The sequence below is a fragment of the Podarcis melisellensis genome (assembly GCF_964234715.1).
Source record: "Podarcis melisellensis genome assembly, chromosome: 5".
Classification (NCBI taxonomy): Eukaryota; Metazoa; Chordata; class Lepidosauria; order Squamata; family Lacertidae; genus Podarcis; species Podarcis melisellensis.
Genome location: NC_138537.1, coordinates 62,997,334 through 63,012,472, shown reverse-complemented (window position 1 = coordinate 63,012,472; position 15,139 = coordinate 62,997,334). Strand labels below are relative to the sequence as shown.

Here is a 15,139-nt window from a genome sequence, read left to right as displayed (position 1 = left end):
ATTTTAGAGTGATAAACTAAACCAACTGTTCCTAGATTGTGCAATGGTGTAAAAAAAAAGTGCATGTAAGTGGGTGCCCATATATTCTCGCATGCATTTTATGCTCACTATTTCTTTAATGGATTAGAAATTTCCTTTGGTGTACAATGTGGGAAATACTTAAGCCTCTTTCCCTCCCCACAGGTATGCAAATAAGTACTTCACATGCCCACACGTGCACTCCTGTGCACATGCACAGACACTCTTCAGTATAAATGATACTTGTACCTTGGATACATGAAACACACCAGGAAGCCACTCATTTCATAGGAAAGCTTTCTCTTGCTAGGAAACTGGGTAGTTCTGGAAACAATAACTGCAGTAGTACAAATGTATAGAATGGAACAAACGTTACACAAAGGTGGGATGATTTAACTCAGTGAACTTGAATGTCCAAGACAGCTAGGTAAAATGCTTTAGGCTGCAATACAAAAATTAATGGCCATGACTAATTTAGACCAGTTGATTTCAGTGGCTGTACTCTGAGTGTAATTTAGGAATGCAAGCCATTGAACTTAATAAATTTCCCTTCAGACAAGGCATGCAAAGGAGTGGGCTGCACATTTTGTTTTAGTATAGGAAGAAGCGAGCCAAAAGAGTTTTGAATCACAATAAAGATTTTAATTGATAATTCTGTAAAAGAAATAACAAACTCTAATTCTCTTCTCTTATTTAACGGCCAACATCTTTTAAGGAAAAAACTTCCCATTGGTTCAAACAATCATGAGACAATTTCCGACCTTAATCCTTGCCTAAGTATTATTAGTAAATATTTATGATGCTTTAAAAAGAGTCTTCTTTTTATTAAAATGCATTGTATTATTAGGCAAGAACTGACTAAAGAAATCATAAAATGAACTCTTAATAAACTGCTTCACATACAATATAGTCGTAATCATAACAATAACTTTTGTGTGCTAACCCTGATGATAATTTTATCACATAATTATGTATAGTGGGTGGAATTCATTGCTGCACTATGCTGAACATTCAAACTGCTCAAGCACATCAACTTGCCAGACAGAACAATCCCCCTTTCCCCTCACCCCATGTGCTGTTCTGGGGCTTCCCCTACCCACCCCCCAGCCAATTTCAGGAGATTGGGGAGCTCTGTTGTGCAAGCAGACACCTTGAACAGAGCATCAGTTGAGAGGGTTTGTCAGGTGAATCCCACCCCATGAAAGTAATATAGAAATCTAAATTTATTTCAGTACATTTTTTTTTAGTCTGGCAGTTTATGATATATATATTTTTTAATCCCCCCAAATTATTTTCCACAGAGGAAAGCAATGGTCTTAGTACATTTGATCCTTTCTCACATTAATAAAAGCTTATTAGATAAACTCTATTTATTTATCAAACTTAAGCAGGTGGGAGAGGCAAATTCCTAAGCCCTGGTGGCTTCCTCTGGCATCAAGGGTACATAGTACCAGCACCTTAAAAAAAAAAAAAGGTCTGGTTTTGGCCCAGTTCTGTTAAGGTCATCTTGAATCCCAATTCTGTCTTTTGGAGCATTGGCTACCCCTCCCAGTTTGGTATTATCTGCAAATTTGATGAGCATCCCCCCATGCCTTAATCCAAGTCATTTATAAAGATGTTGAACATCAATGGGCCCAGGACAGAACCCTGCGGCATCCCACTTGTCATTTTTTTACAAGGTGAAGAGGAGCCATTAGTGAGCACTCTGTATTTGATCGATCAACAAGCTACAAATCCACCCAACAGTTACATTGCTCAAACTTGTTATATAAATAAAATAAGCATGAGTGGTGATCAAATATTTCAGTAACACATGTTTTTAAGTGTACAAATTAATCTCACTTTGAGTATACAGGTATTTGTTTTCAGGTCAGCACAAAGGAAGAAGCTAGTTTTAAATGCTTGATTCTGTTTTCCAAATAAATGCTTTTGGGGTTTATGATTGTGGTCAATTAAGAGTATTTTTCTTTATTGTGTTGCTATTTCAAAATAATCTTGATATACACATGTCTTGTTATTTTAACATGCATTACATATTGTTGACGCTTGCAGTTACAACAGCAAACGCAACTATTTATGGAATGCTTCTTAGTCATACGCCATCTTTGAGCTCCTACAGTACATGGAAACTCCTAAGAAGGATAACTGACAGACATGTGGCTATTCAAAATAGATTCAAGTAGCATGTAAATGCCAAAGGTATTTATAAGGTTCCACTTGTTCAGCCTAGTGTTTACCTCTGAGTGTAGTCATGGCAACAGGAGTTCATTCCTCAAGATGTGGCTCATCCTTCGAGATTTTCAAAAGAAATTGAGAGTTTGTGGACTGTACCAATTTAATATTTACCAATATTAAATTTAGTTCTCCACATTTCTGCAGCAATTTTTTTAATCCTTCAAATAAATTCCATATGGAAAATCTGTGTTTCGCTTTCATTTGTGTTTTGGCTGTGTTTCAGTTTGGTTTGAAAAATGTGAATTATTATTATTACTGTATTTATTATTTATTAAATTTATATATTATAGGCCTATTAGGTGAGTTTGTCTTAAATGGGAATTGAATCAAATTTCTCCTCCATCCCTCGTTCTAGCCTACCACCAAATCATAAAAGTATAAACAGAAAAGTCATGGGCTCCAATCCTTCATACAGGTAGGCTGTTTCAATTCCAATTCACTTCTCTGTAATGGGCCATGATCTCTCTCTGTCACACACAGAACATTCTTAACATCCTGCAAGTTATGACAAAGAAATCAGAAATTCATAGCTGTTAACATTCATTTCAAAAGAGCTAACCCAAGGAAGGGAGGAAGCATCCTTTCTCTCAGCCAATATATGATAACAAGAAAAACATCGTTCTTGGCTCTTGAACAAATAGTTGGGTTAAACCTGAGGTAACTCCGTAACCAAAGGAGGGTGGGTCAGTCAGCTTGTGCCCTCCTTTCTGGCCCAGCTGAAGCTAGAGCACATGTACAAAGCCTTTTATATCTGGAGGATTTCCCAGTACATGGCTTAAACTACTGAAGCAGGGAGTCTAGCAATTATTTTATCCCGTCATTCCTCAGAGGAGCTCAGGGCAGCATATATCTACAGCCTCTTTTTTAATCACATATCACGCCTGTGAAGTGGCTTAGGCTGAGAAATAGTGGCTGAGTTCAGGGGTCAGCAAACTTTTCCAGCAGGGGGCCAGTCCACTGTCCCTCAGACCTTGTAGGGGGCCGGACTATATTTTTTTGGGAGGATGAACAAATTCCTATGCCCCACAAATAATCCAGAGATGCATTTTAAATAAAAGGACACATTCTACTCATGTAAAAACATACTGATTCCTGGACCGTCCACGGGCCGGATTTAGAAGGCGATTGGGCCGGATTCGGCCCCCGGGCCTTAGTTTTCCTACCCATGGTTTACACACACAACAGGAGAAGCATCCAATGAAAAAGACAAAAAACGAAAACAAAACCAATCTTGAAATGCTGGAGAAAAGGTATGTTTCACGCAGTGCTTTTCTGCTTGCACTTCACAGCTATCTCTCAGCCCATCCCAACCTCGTTTCACATCAACACAGCTTAATTTGTTTGTCTTTGTGCACACTCAAAGGAGCATTATCAGAGCAGGGTATTTTTACTCTGTGCAAAGGTGTTCACATCTTGACTACAGCATACCCTCCAACATGTTGAGTTCCCCAAACCAGGATGTGTGTCTTCCCAGCCATGCTCCCACATATGTCATGTGACCCACATGAGATTGCTACCCCCCCCAAAGGGCGAGATCTCGGCACGAAATCGGGTAAGATTGCAGTCCCCAAAATGGCTGCAGTGCTTTTGCAGGGGGAAATTGGATGTCCTGGTTTTTCCAGGACACATGGGGGTTATGAATTAGGAATAGAAGAATTAGGAATAGCTTAAGGCAGAGGTTTTCAACCTTTTTGGGTCCATTGCTCCCTTGTCCAACTACATTCTTTCTGTGGCACCCCTGGGGGGCTCAGGAACCCAGTTATGCCACCCTTTGCTTGCAGAGCCAGCAGCCCCTCACCCTTTGGGGAGTGTTCCCTCATCCACATCTCTTCTCCCCTCTCCTTATGAGTCCTTTGGACAGCTGCAGCTGCTGGTCCTGGTCTCTGAGCTGCCCCAAAGAAAGGTGCCTCCTCACACTGCCCCACAGGGGCCTGGGAAGCACCCCCTGGCCAGCCCCAGAGGCACCATTCACCTGAGCAGCTTGAAGCCAGGCCTGCTGCAACAAAGTGCTGTGCAAGCCTTTGGGAGGCAGAGACAAAAGAGGGCATCAGAGGAAGGTAGGGAAGGAAAGAGGAACAGAGGCCAGTGTTGCCCACGGCACCCCTGGCTATCATTCAAGGCACCCCAGGGTGCCATGGCACACTAGTTGAAAACCAGTAGCGTCAGGGCTCCAATCGGTGCAAAGCTGGTTTGAGAAACAATGCACCAGACAGGAGTATTTTATAGAAAGTACAGGATCCATATGCATTTTGGATAATGTTACGTGAACACGGATTAAAAACCCAGCATTGGAAACACAATGAGTGCACAGTAAGCAGGAGTGTGAATACTAGCCAAGTCGTATCGAACTTGTTTCAACCAATCACCGTTAAAGCAGTTCATCTAGGTCCAGTCAAGATGGCATGCTGCCGTTATTTTTAAAAAAATAAGCAAAACCTTCTGGACTCTTCTGTGTGGCTGCCCTGGAGGAGGAGACTGGGCCAAGGTCACAGTGCGTTTTGTAACCAAATGGAGTTTGAACTCATTCAAACTCCACCATCCACCATTCCACACTTGCTGCACATCCCTCTTTTTGGATTTGGATCCCATCACACTATTTGAAACTGAGTCCTTATGAAAACAGGATAAACAGGCCAAACTGGATTTGACACTTCCATGTCTATTTCCTCACTTTAACCAAGATCTCCGCAGCATATGAGTTAAGTGGAGTATTGGGGACGGAACAGCTTGGCCTTTTTTACCTCTTGGCCATTTGCTCTCCTAACAGAGATTCAGCAAACGCCTTCTGTTTTAACCTTTAAACAGCTGCTGAACACTTTTCTTTGCCACTTGACTTATGCAGGCCATTAGGAAAATATTTTCCTGTAATAACAGATGAGCTCTGCTTGTAAATTTTTGCAGGGTTCTCATTGTGTATAGATATGGTTGTTGCAAACCATCTTGATTTTTTTTATTACCGTATATGGTGATATATAAATATTTTTATAATAAAATAAAATCATCCCTGGTTGCTTTTTTTACCTGTACAGTAGTACCTCAGGTTAAGTACTTAATTATTTCTGGAGGTCCGTTCTTAACCTGAAACTGTTCTTAACCTGAAGCACCACTTTAGCTAATGGGGCCTCCTGCTGCCACCGCGCCTCCGGAGCACAATTTCTGTTCTCATCCTGAAGCAAAGTTCTTAACCTGAAGCACTATTTCTGGGTTAGCGGAGTCTGTAACCTAAAGCGTATGTAACCTGAAGCGTTTGTAACCCGAGGTACCACTGTATGTGTTAGATATGAGGACTCATCTGGTTTGGGCCTGATTGGTTCTGTCATCCTGTCCTACTCCAGATTACATAGTTGGAAAATGTTTAACAGGATTCCTCTAATGCTTCTTGAGATGTTGAAACTACAGAACAAATATTGACCTGCGACGCAACACCATGTGCTCAAAGAGGAGGAAAATAAACATTTTATATAACAATAAAAGAAGCTCAACAACAAAGGGGGGGGGACATGAATTCTAAGGATTCTGATACTTACATTGCAGGGAGTTGGACTAGGTGACCCTGATGGTGCCTTCCAAATTTACAATTCTATATTTCTATGAAATGTGATTCACACAGAAAACAACCGCAACATCGTACCCCATGGCCATAATCACTGGGTATATTTGTACCACACTTTGTTATGTTCTTCATGTGTCTGGAAATGAAAAGCAAAGCCAACTTGTTAATCTCTGAATTAATGGTCCTACACATTAAAGCCTGACAACATTACTTTCTTCACACATCTAACAAATCAATTCGAAAATAAAACCCTCCTCTTCTACGGTGCCCTCACCCTGTATGAGATGTCGTTGTCATTTTACCACATCAGGACTCTCCTATCACATTGCCACCTCATTCTTCTTCATGGGAATTCTGACCACAGTACTGGGGTTGAATGCGAAAGACTCCATTGAAAAACATTTTCAGGGTTGTCACACATTAATACTCCACAGTTCATCTCAGCCTCAGTGAAGGAGGGGAAACATTCATTGTGGACAAAGATTATAGAGCTGTTCACACAAAGGACCTCATCAACATGTTAGTGGCAGTGAGGCTGTACCTCCTAGCCATGCCCCCTGAATGTTGAAGCACCTGCTAGCCTGCAAAAATATACAGATATCCCCTTGTAGCAACTTCTCCGCCTGAATAGGAAACTACCTAATCACTTAAGTGGAGGAGCCTTCCTTCGTTCCAGACTCAGAGACAAACTTTACAAAAGATTGTCAATATCACTCTTGGCTAATGGAGAGACCAATGTGGACTAACAAGCTAGTGGGCTCTAATAGTGAAGCTAATGAATTACAAACCATGAAACCCTGTTGTTCTAAACCATTGTTTAAGGTGATGCTCTCCAACATTACAGATGAAAATAGGGGCATTCTAAATGCTTTAGAATGAAATGTCCCTGTTTTCATGAGGTATAGTGGCAAGTACAGTAATTTTCTTAATATGTGCACTATGTATTGTACAGTGGTACCTCAGGTTACATACGCTTCAGGTTACATACGCTTCAGGTTACAGACTCCACTAACCCAGAAATAGTGCTTCAGGTTAAGAACTTTGCTTCAGGATGAGAACAGAAATCGTGCTCCGGCGGTGCGGCGGCAGCAGGAGGCCCCATTAGCTAAAGTGGTGCTTCAGGTTAAGAACAGTTTCAGGTTAAGTACGGACCTCTGGAACGAATTAAGTACTTAACCTGAGGTACCATTGTATAATGGAAAGAAGAACAGACTTCTTTCCTCTCATATAGTCTTCCTTGTTAGCATTTCTTGTCTTGTTGGCATCTCCTCCTCTAGGAGCCTCAAGTTGATCTTGCTGTGTCCCTCCTGCCTCCTTGGTCCCCGCCCCTCTTCTGGGTTCTGTTTCTACAAACTAGAGAAGCATTGTCTGGTCTGAAACCCAGGGTGGATCATGCGTTTGCAACATCCCCTGCGCAGCCAGTGACCGGGATCAAAGATCACTGCAGCTCCATCGGCCTCCCGTTGCAGAGTTAAGCAAGAGTGTTGTGAAAACAGCTTGACCAGCAGCGGGAATCGATCAAGCTCTCGTGTGGCTCATCACCTCCCCCTAACAATATTGATCTTTTGCCTGCTGGGTTTACTAAAGAACTGCTCCCCGCTCCTCCTCCCTACCCAGAGCTATAAAACATGCATCCAGCCTTGCCTCTCGTACATTGTAGGTTTGGCTCTTTGGATCTGCACTGCTCCTTGACAGACGGTCATATCCTCTTCAGTGGCTATTCAACCCCACTGTCTGGTGATTATGGCTCTGTTATTACTGAAAGAAGGAAGGCCCCGTCCTTCCCTGCACACAGAGGACTTTTTTAAAAAGGGTGGGGACTTCTTAGGATTTTTGAGGTGGTATTTATGAAGCTGTCTCCAGCTTCCCCCAAAGCATCTTGCATCCATTCTACTGATGTAGAACAGAATGTCCCTATTTCCTGAGGAATGTTGGGGCTGTGTGTCTGTTGGGTGCTTTCCTTTCTTCTCTGTGATGAATTGCATGTTCTGTTTGTTGCTGGTGCGTAGGAGCAAGATGGTTCACCTGAGAGGAGTCCTTGCCTGGTTGGTGCTTGTGGCCTTGGCACTGTTGGACACCAGATGCCAAGCACAGCGCGACTGTCGAGTGAGCAGCTTCAAAGTCCAGGAAAACTTCGACAAGTACCGAGTAGGTGTTTTCAGCCTGTTTTTCTTCTTTTATGCTACTTGACATGTAAGATGCTGCCTGGGTTGGCTTGTAATTATTTGCACTTGAGTTCCAGTCCCTTAAATATAATCAAAACAGAGTTGCTTCACTTAGAATTATCATTTTAATTTTTTGTAATGATTAGTGCAACGCCAACATTTAGTCTGAAAACTCTCTCTCTCTCTCTCTCTCTCTCTCTCTCTCTCTCTCTCTCTCTCTCTCTCTCTCTCTCTCGTTGCATATACAGACAACATACATTTAAAGCATATTTCTAACACATTCTACGCCCTGCCCCTGAGAATCCAGGGCAGTGTTTTACCTCACAGAGCAACAGTTCATAGCACCCTTAACAAACTATAGTTCCTAGGATTCTTTGGGGCATATGCTTTAAATGTATGGGGTGTACGCAGCCAAGGACAGGATGAAAGGCACCAGAGTAGGATTCTTGTATAAGCGAAGACTTGGGTTTATGCTTAGATTCTTTAGTATTGGATTCCTCTCCCCACCCCAAAAAAAGAAAAGAAAAAGGATAATTGAGCAGATCAGTGTAGTGGATTTTCTAAAAACAGCCAAGTTCATTCTATAAAGCTAGGTGACTACATTTATTATCTCATATATTGGAGAAAGCAGAAATACTATTTTGATTCCTGTTTTCCACATTTCCTGATGGGCTGCCTGACTTGTGTTTATTTTTAAACCACAGTTGCACTATAAAGCTGGATGTTGCTGGTGTTAATTTTTAGTCTGAAATATAACTAAGCCTAAACACATATAACAACCAGAGATACTGTTTGCCTGTTTACTTTTAGTGAATTTCAAATAGAATAGTTTTGTGAATCTCTTGCAAAAGTCTCTTTGCTAATTTGACTGTAGCATGTTTTAATTTCTAGCACCCAATAACCTCATTTTAGCTAATTTCGATGGCGGTAGTAATAGTAGTAGTAGTGCTTTACAATATATTATAAAATAGGGGTGGGGAATCTCAGGTATGGGGCCCAAATGACCCGCAGGAATAAAGACTTTTCCTATGGGAAAGTACAGAATTCAGCTCTTGGAGGGCTCTAAATGTGTGGGTCAAGTTACCCTATGGATTTCTACATAGAGATTAAAGGTAAAGGTAAAGGTACCCCTGCCCGTACGGGCCAGTCTTGACAGACTCTGGGGTTGTGCGCCCATCTCACTTAAGAGGCCAGGGGCCAGCGCTGTCCGGAGACACTTCCGGGTCACGTGGCCAGCATGACGAAGCTGCTCTGGCGAGCCAGAGCCGCACACGGAAACGCCGTTTACCTTCCCGCTGGTAAGCGGTCCCTATTTATCTACTTGCACCCGGAGGTGCTTTCGAACTGCTAGGTTGGCAGGCGCTGGGACCGAGCAGCGGGAGCGCACCCCGCCGCAGGGATTCGAACCGCCGACCTTTCGATCGGCAAGTCCTAGGCGCTGAGGCTTTAACCCACATCATAGAGATTGCATCATAGTAAATAAAATAATTGGTTTTGGATATTTATTTTATGTGTTATGGTACAAATCACTTCCACTCCCATTGAATTTTCCTTAAGTTTTTTATCAAAACTGTTGGCTTTCCTCAGAATTCCTTGAATGTTTCTTCCATCAAGTTGAAGCTGAGAAAAATTTGCTGAGAATTCAGACAATTTTTCTAGCTAGCCTTACTGAAATTCTTCAGGTGTTTCAGCTGAAATGTCTCAAGCTGCTCCCCTTTGCTGCTAATTTTATTTTGGCAAAAATTTTGGGCGGCAACCTTCATCTGGGAGAAGTCAGCAGCTGTGGCTATAATGGGTCAGAACCGCAGAAGCCATTTTGGCTTCCTAAGGTGGGCAAAATGGTGGCCCACCATTTTATGTACAGAAGCTGTGGGCTGGCAGTTGCGTTTTGCTTCCTTTAAACCTGATGGCAGCCGGCTAGTTTTGTGAGTGCATGGGAGGCTATGTGGTGCACCCAGTTCCAATCTCCATCAGAGGAGAATGACTAGGGGACTCGGGAGGAATGGTTAATGGTGCTGCCAGAATATCTGTGGCTTAGGCAATTTCCTCCCTCTGTCTAATGATATGGCCAGTCCTGAAGCCCGTTCAACATGCATCTCCTTTCCTTGTACTGCATCCCCTAAGCTCATCCTCTAAGCACCTCTGACAAGACCTTTTCTGCTCCTACTGCAGTATGCTGGTTTCTGGTATGCCGTGGCCAAGAAAGACCCCGAGGGACTGTTCCTTCAGGACAATATTGTAGCCCAGTTCTTTGTTGATGAGGCTGGGCATATGACTGCTAAAGCCCAGGGCAGAGTTGTGCTCTTCAAGTAAGTCTGTTTCTTTTTCCACTGCTTCCCCACAGGCTCCAAATCCCTTTCTCCATTTTGTAAGCCCAAGCACACCCCTAAGCTCAGATTTCCAAAGCTTAACTCTATATCCATCATTCCCTCTTTTCAGTCAGTTGGAAATATGCCCTGTCATGACGGGTATCTTCACGGAGACTGAGGATCCTGCCAAGTTCAGGATGAAATATTTTGGGATGGCAAGCTATCTCCAGAAGGGAAGTGAGTATCAATTCTTTTTAGCATGCTGTATATTATTTGCGTTGCTTGTTTTCTGCTGATTGGTGTGACAAGTCCAAAGCTGACTACTGTAGTAAGGCAATTGCAGAATTGTGTCAATCTACAGTATATATGATGCTGAAGGAAAAAAATTGGAAAGGAAACAGAACACACAATGTTTGATGTTGTGGGACAGTGGATGCATAGAGTGGCCATGTCTCCTACTTTACAGATGACAGTCCTCTGTGTTGAAGGGCTATCAGAGGATGCTGCTCTGTTTGAAGGTGTCTCTCATGGGAGGACTACTAAGCCCAAGTCTAGCCTAAAGATAAGGAACTATAAAAAGTGACAGCAGGAGCCTTGAAGTTGCCCATCAACAGTTAGAAACACGGGGTGAGCAGCCACACAGGTTATCTGGTTTCTTCCCCACTACAGTGAGATATATTGCATTCCTGTTTAAATTCTAGTAATTATGCCTAAAATTCCATCTGTACAAACAAGTTACCATATGCAAAATTGGCGACCTTTTTTGTAGTTATGCAAATCCTCTCTTTTTTCTCTTTTTTTGGCAGTGCATAACTTGCTACCCTAAGCATGCACCAGTAACAAAAAGTACATATAACTAAGCATTATTTGCTGATAGTACATGCAGATGTAGAGCCATCTGAAGACATATTGCAGATTTTTCTGGTCTGTTGAGAAGGAGTGAAATCGACCTGTTCTTGACAGCAGTGGCAATTGTGACCTGACACAGCCATGGGAGAGCCAGTCGTGGGAGGGGGTGAAGGATTCTTGTCTGCGCCGCCAGCTGACGTCACCATTGGTCTCAGCCAGTTGCGGGGGGCCGACAGGATTCCCCCCTTCTTTACTTCAACCTTCAACAAGTATTCTACCTTTGCCCTGCCACGAAATCAAAGCATGCAGCTTCCTGAGGACTCAGAGTCCAAAAGGCCATTGTCCTTATCTATGTCCTTATGTGAAATACCAACTCTCAGCATTCCCTTTATTGAATGTTTTCAAATGTTGGCTCTGCAAGATGACCCTGTGAGGGCTTCTCCAGTTGGCCTGTTTGTTAAGCATTCGCCATGACTTGCTTGCACAATGGTTATTGACTGGATATAAATTATTCTGATTTGTGGGAGATTTATACAGCAGTGAGCATTCGTCCTGTTTGCTTGTGTGGGGTTTACAGGTCTTCTCATTAAATCATTCCACACTTTTTGATGCATTTTCCTGTCACTTTCCAAACTGCAAAAAGCCACTTTCAATTTTTAAAGTGGATTGGCTGTGCTAGGGCAACAGAACGCTTTGATCTGTTTTAATTACACAAACATAATTTTCCCAGCGTGCACTTGAAACCTTTTCACAAAATTCTGATAGTCTGGAGGCACCTTGACAGAAGAATCTGCTAAAATGTGGCTACCTTTTCTGACATTTTGACAGCTTTGAAGATCAAGTAAAATACATTTGTTTTCAAACCCAGATTTATCCCCATTCATTTTTCCCTTTTATTTTTCCAATCTGTTTATTATTCTATCCTGTCCTACTTCCCAAATTTGCTGAACCCAAGGGTCTGATCCGACCCCCTGCAATGCAGGAATCTCAGCAAGATCCTACCCGACAGATGGCCATCCAACCTCTGCTTAAGAACCTCCATGGAAGGAGAGTCCACCACCTCTTGTGGGAGTCTATTCCACCGACAAGCAGCAATACATACTTTACATATGTGCTTTATATTTGCTTGTGCATTTTACATTTCTACCTTCCTTCTTGATTTTTCCTGAAAAGATTAATCTTCATATTGGAAAATGGTCACACATCTACTATACACTTAAAACACTCTTGTTCTACTTCAACCGTCATGGCTTTCCCTCAAAGAATGGCACCTGTATTTTGTTGAGGAGCTCCCAACAAAGCTTAGCACCCTTAACAAACTACAGTTCCCAGGATTCTTGAGAGGAAGCTGTGACTCTTAACATAGTACAAGAGTGCTTTAAATGTAGGGAGCAGATGTGACTATGTGTATTAGACTTGATTCATATATTTTTATTTAGGCATTTACTTTAGATGTTTAAGTGCTATTTTGAAAACATAAAGTACATTTTTATTTATTTGTGTATTGTTCATATTTATTGTCTAAACGGAAGTCAGACATCTTTTCCGCCACACTTGGAATTTACATTGACTGATCCGCATTCCATGTAAAACAAATCCTGGTTTAATGCAAAATGTTTGAAGTGCACAGTGGTGGCACAATGGTACTGAGCTTTCTTAATTGTTTTTATGGCTTCTTCCAGATGACGATCACTGGGTAGTGGCCACCGATTATGACACCTATGCTCTACACTACTCTTGCCGTCAGCTGAATGAGGATGGCACTTGCGCCGACAGCTACTCCTTTGTGTTTTCCCGCGACGCCAATGGACTACGTCCAGAAGCACAAAGAATCGTCAGGCAAAAGCAGACAGAGCTCTGCTTAGACAGACAGTACAGGGTTATTGTTCATAATGGTAAGAAACATTTCAGTAGAATTTTACCAAAGGGCGGGTGGGCAAAAGTACTGTTGGTAATTCCTGTGCTGCTATGAAACTGTTTGCATGCCTAGGCACAGGAAGCCTGAGGTCACCGGGGAGCTGGAGGGGTGTGAGAAGCAGAAATGAAGACATGACAATTTTGGGGGATCAAAATGGCCACTACCCTTATTGTCTGCGTAGGCATTGGGTACCCATCTTGAACCAACCCGCCTGTTTGCTGATTGATTATTCCATCGGGGTCCTCCGATTTGTTTTTGAGGGGGCCAGACACCTTCAATGTTCAGAGGGCTGCACATGTGATCCCAGGAGGTCATGTTGGGCCCCCACAATTTAATGGAGAAGCTGGTGATAAGGATCTATCTCTCTCTCACTCTCTCTCGCTCTCTCTCTCTCTCTCTCTCTCTCTCTCTCTCTCTCTCTCACACACACACACACACACACCCATGACATGGATTTATTCTAGGCAATCCCTCCAGTATGCTATTTTGGAAGTACTATGGCCTGTCACATCAATTTCCAGTTTGTACAAAAGCCTGTACACCAGAAAAAAGGCTATTTATTCATTATTGCATTTACATTCCAATCTTTCATCAGCAACAGTTCCCATCACCCCTGACCTTTGGCTATGCTTGCTGTGGCCAATGGGAGTTTTAGCTTAGCATCATTTGGTGGGCAAAAGGTTCCCTGCACCTGATCTAGAACTTGTATTTTCTGACCCTCGAGCCAATCTTGACACATCAGGGGGTCCAATTTGTCCTGTGAGCTCATTTCCCCCCAAACCATGCCAAGGCATGAGACAAGGAGGAGGACAAGGTTTAATCTTCCATTGGCTTTAGAATACTGTCAAACTGAGACTTGCTAATTCTGATTTGAGACCAATGAATAAGGGTCATAGGTAATATACTTCATTGTGGCAAGAGTTGAACTGATACACATGCCAGTCTAATTTCACAAATTAGCTCTAGTTGCATATTATTATGTTAACATCTTGCCTCTGTTTTGTAATGTCGGCTTAGACATTTTAACAGCTTTTCTTTTTCTTTTCCGTTTTAGGATACTGCTCTGAGGAAAACGCTCAGTAGTTGCACAGTTTGAAAAACTAATTGTTTTGTAGGAAAGTCCTTCAAGCAGATTCTTTTCGATTTTGAGTCTATTTATCTGAACTGTACCATTTACCCTGCCAGTATGTGGAATTTAATAAACCTGAGATTAGTGAATTACATTTTATTTGTGTTGCAAACACATGTTCATGAATTTAACATCTGTAATTAGCATGTTGCGCCAGATAAACATTCTTTTATGCAAGTGCTTATAATTATAAATCCATATTGTAATTACTAATTTCATATCATTTTGATGATGATGATGATTTTTGGTCACCACAGGCTTTTCCCCCACAAGTTGGCAATCCTAGTACAGTATTTCAATTTTTTAAAAAATACAAAGTATCTATTTTGTTTACTTTCTGAACAAGAATACTTTATTCGTTATTTAAAACTTTTATTCCCAGAAACAATGGCTTGACATTTTGCACACAAATGCTGTGTGTTGATACATTCCGAACCATCACCATTCCAGAGACAGCATACCTGGGAAGTTTGTGTAACACTCGCATGCCAATGGCTGAAGGACAATGTTCTGTGCTGACACAGCACCAAACTAGCACTGACCAAGGTTGCAAGTTGTGACATCCATGATTGCTGCAACTGCCAGTTGGCTTGGAGCCCTTGTGATAGCACCAGGTCAGGAGTTATGAGTCCATTTCTTCCATGACCAGGTTGGTGACCATGGCAACCAAAGGGCCAGGATGCAAAGGCCTCATTAAATATGGTGGAACTTTCAATTAACTCTGTTGGGGTCATCACAGATTATCGCAGTCGTGCTTTCAGTAGGAAAGCACGAGTTTAAGCAGTCTGAATTTGCCCCAAAGTAAGATGTAGCTAAGCTGAGAAACACCTCTACTCTGAAAGAGGTTTATGTCATACAAACTGACATTCTCACTACGGATTCCATGCTGAGGTTGGCGCCATCTAAAATGAAATACTTTACTATTTCAGTAATTGCATTGACATCCCTCTTTTCCTCCGAAGA

The 15,139-nt window shown here is 42.2% G+C and overlaps 1 protein-coding gene across 1 annotated transcript; it reads left to right on the top strand.

Annotated features, from left to right (window-relative positions):
• Positions 1 to 7,405: 7,405 nt before the first annotated feature.
• RBP4 (retinol binding protein 4) lies at positions 7,406 to 14,270 on the top strand. The gene is made up of 6 exons (XM_081913285.1): positions 7,406 to 7,543; positions 7,816 to 7,954; positions 10,144 to 10,280; positions 10,411 to 10,517; positions 12,812 to 13,024; positions 14,102 to 14,270. Exons 2-6 carry the CDS (start codon positions 7,823 to 7,825, stop codon positions 14,128 to 14,130), a joined length of 618 nt encoding a protein of 205 aa, XP_081769411.1. The 5' UTR covers positions 7,406 to 7,543; positions 7,816 to 7,822; the 3' UTR covers positions 14,131 to 14,270.
• The last annotated feature ends 869 nt before the right edge of the window (positions 14,271 to 15,139 follow it).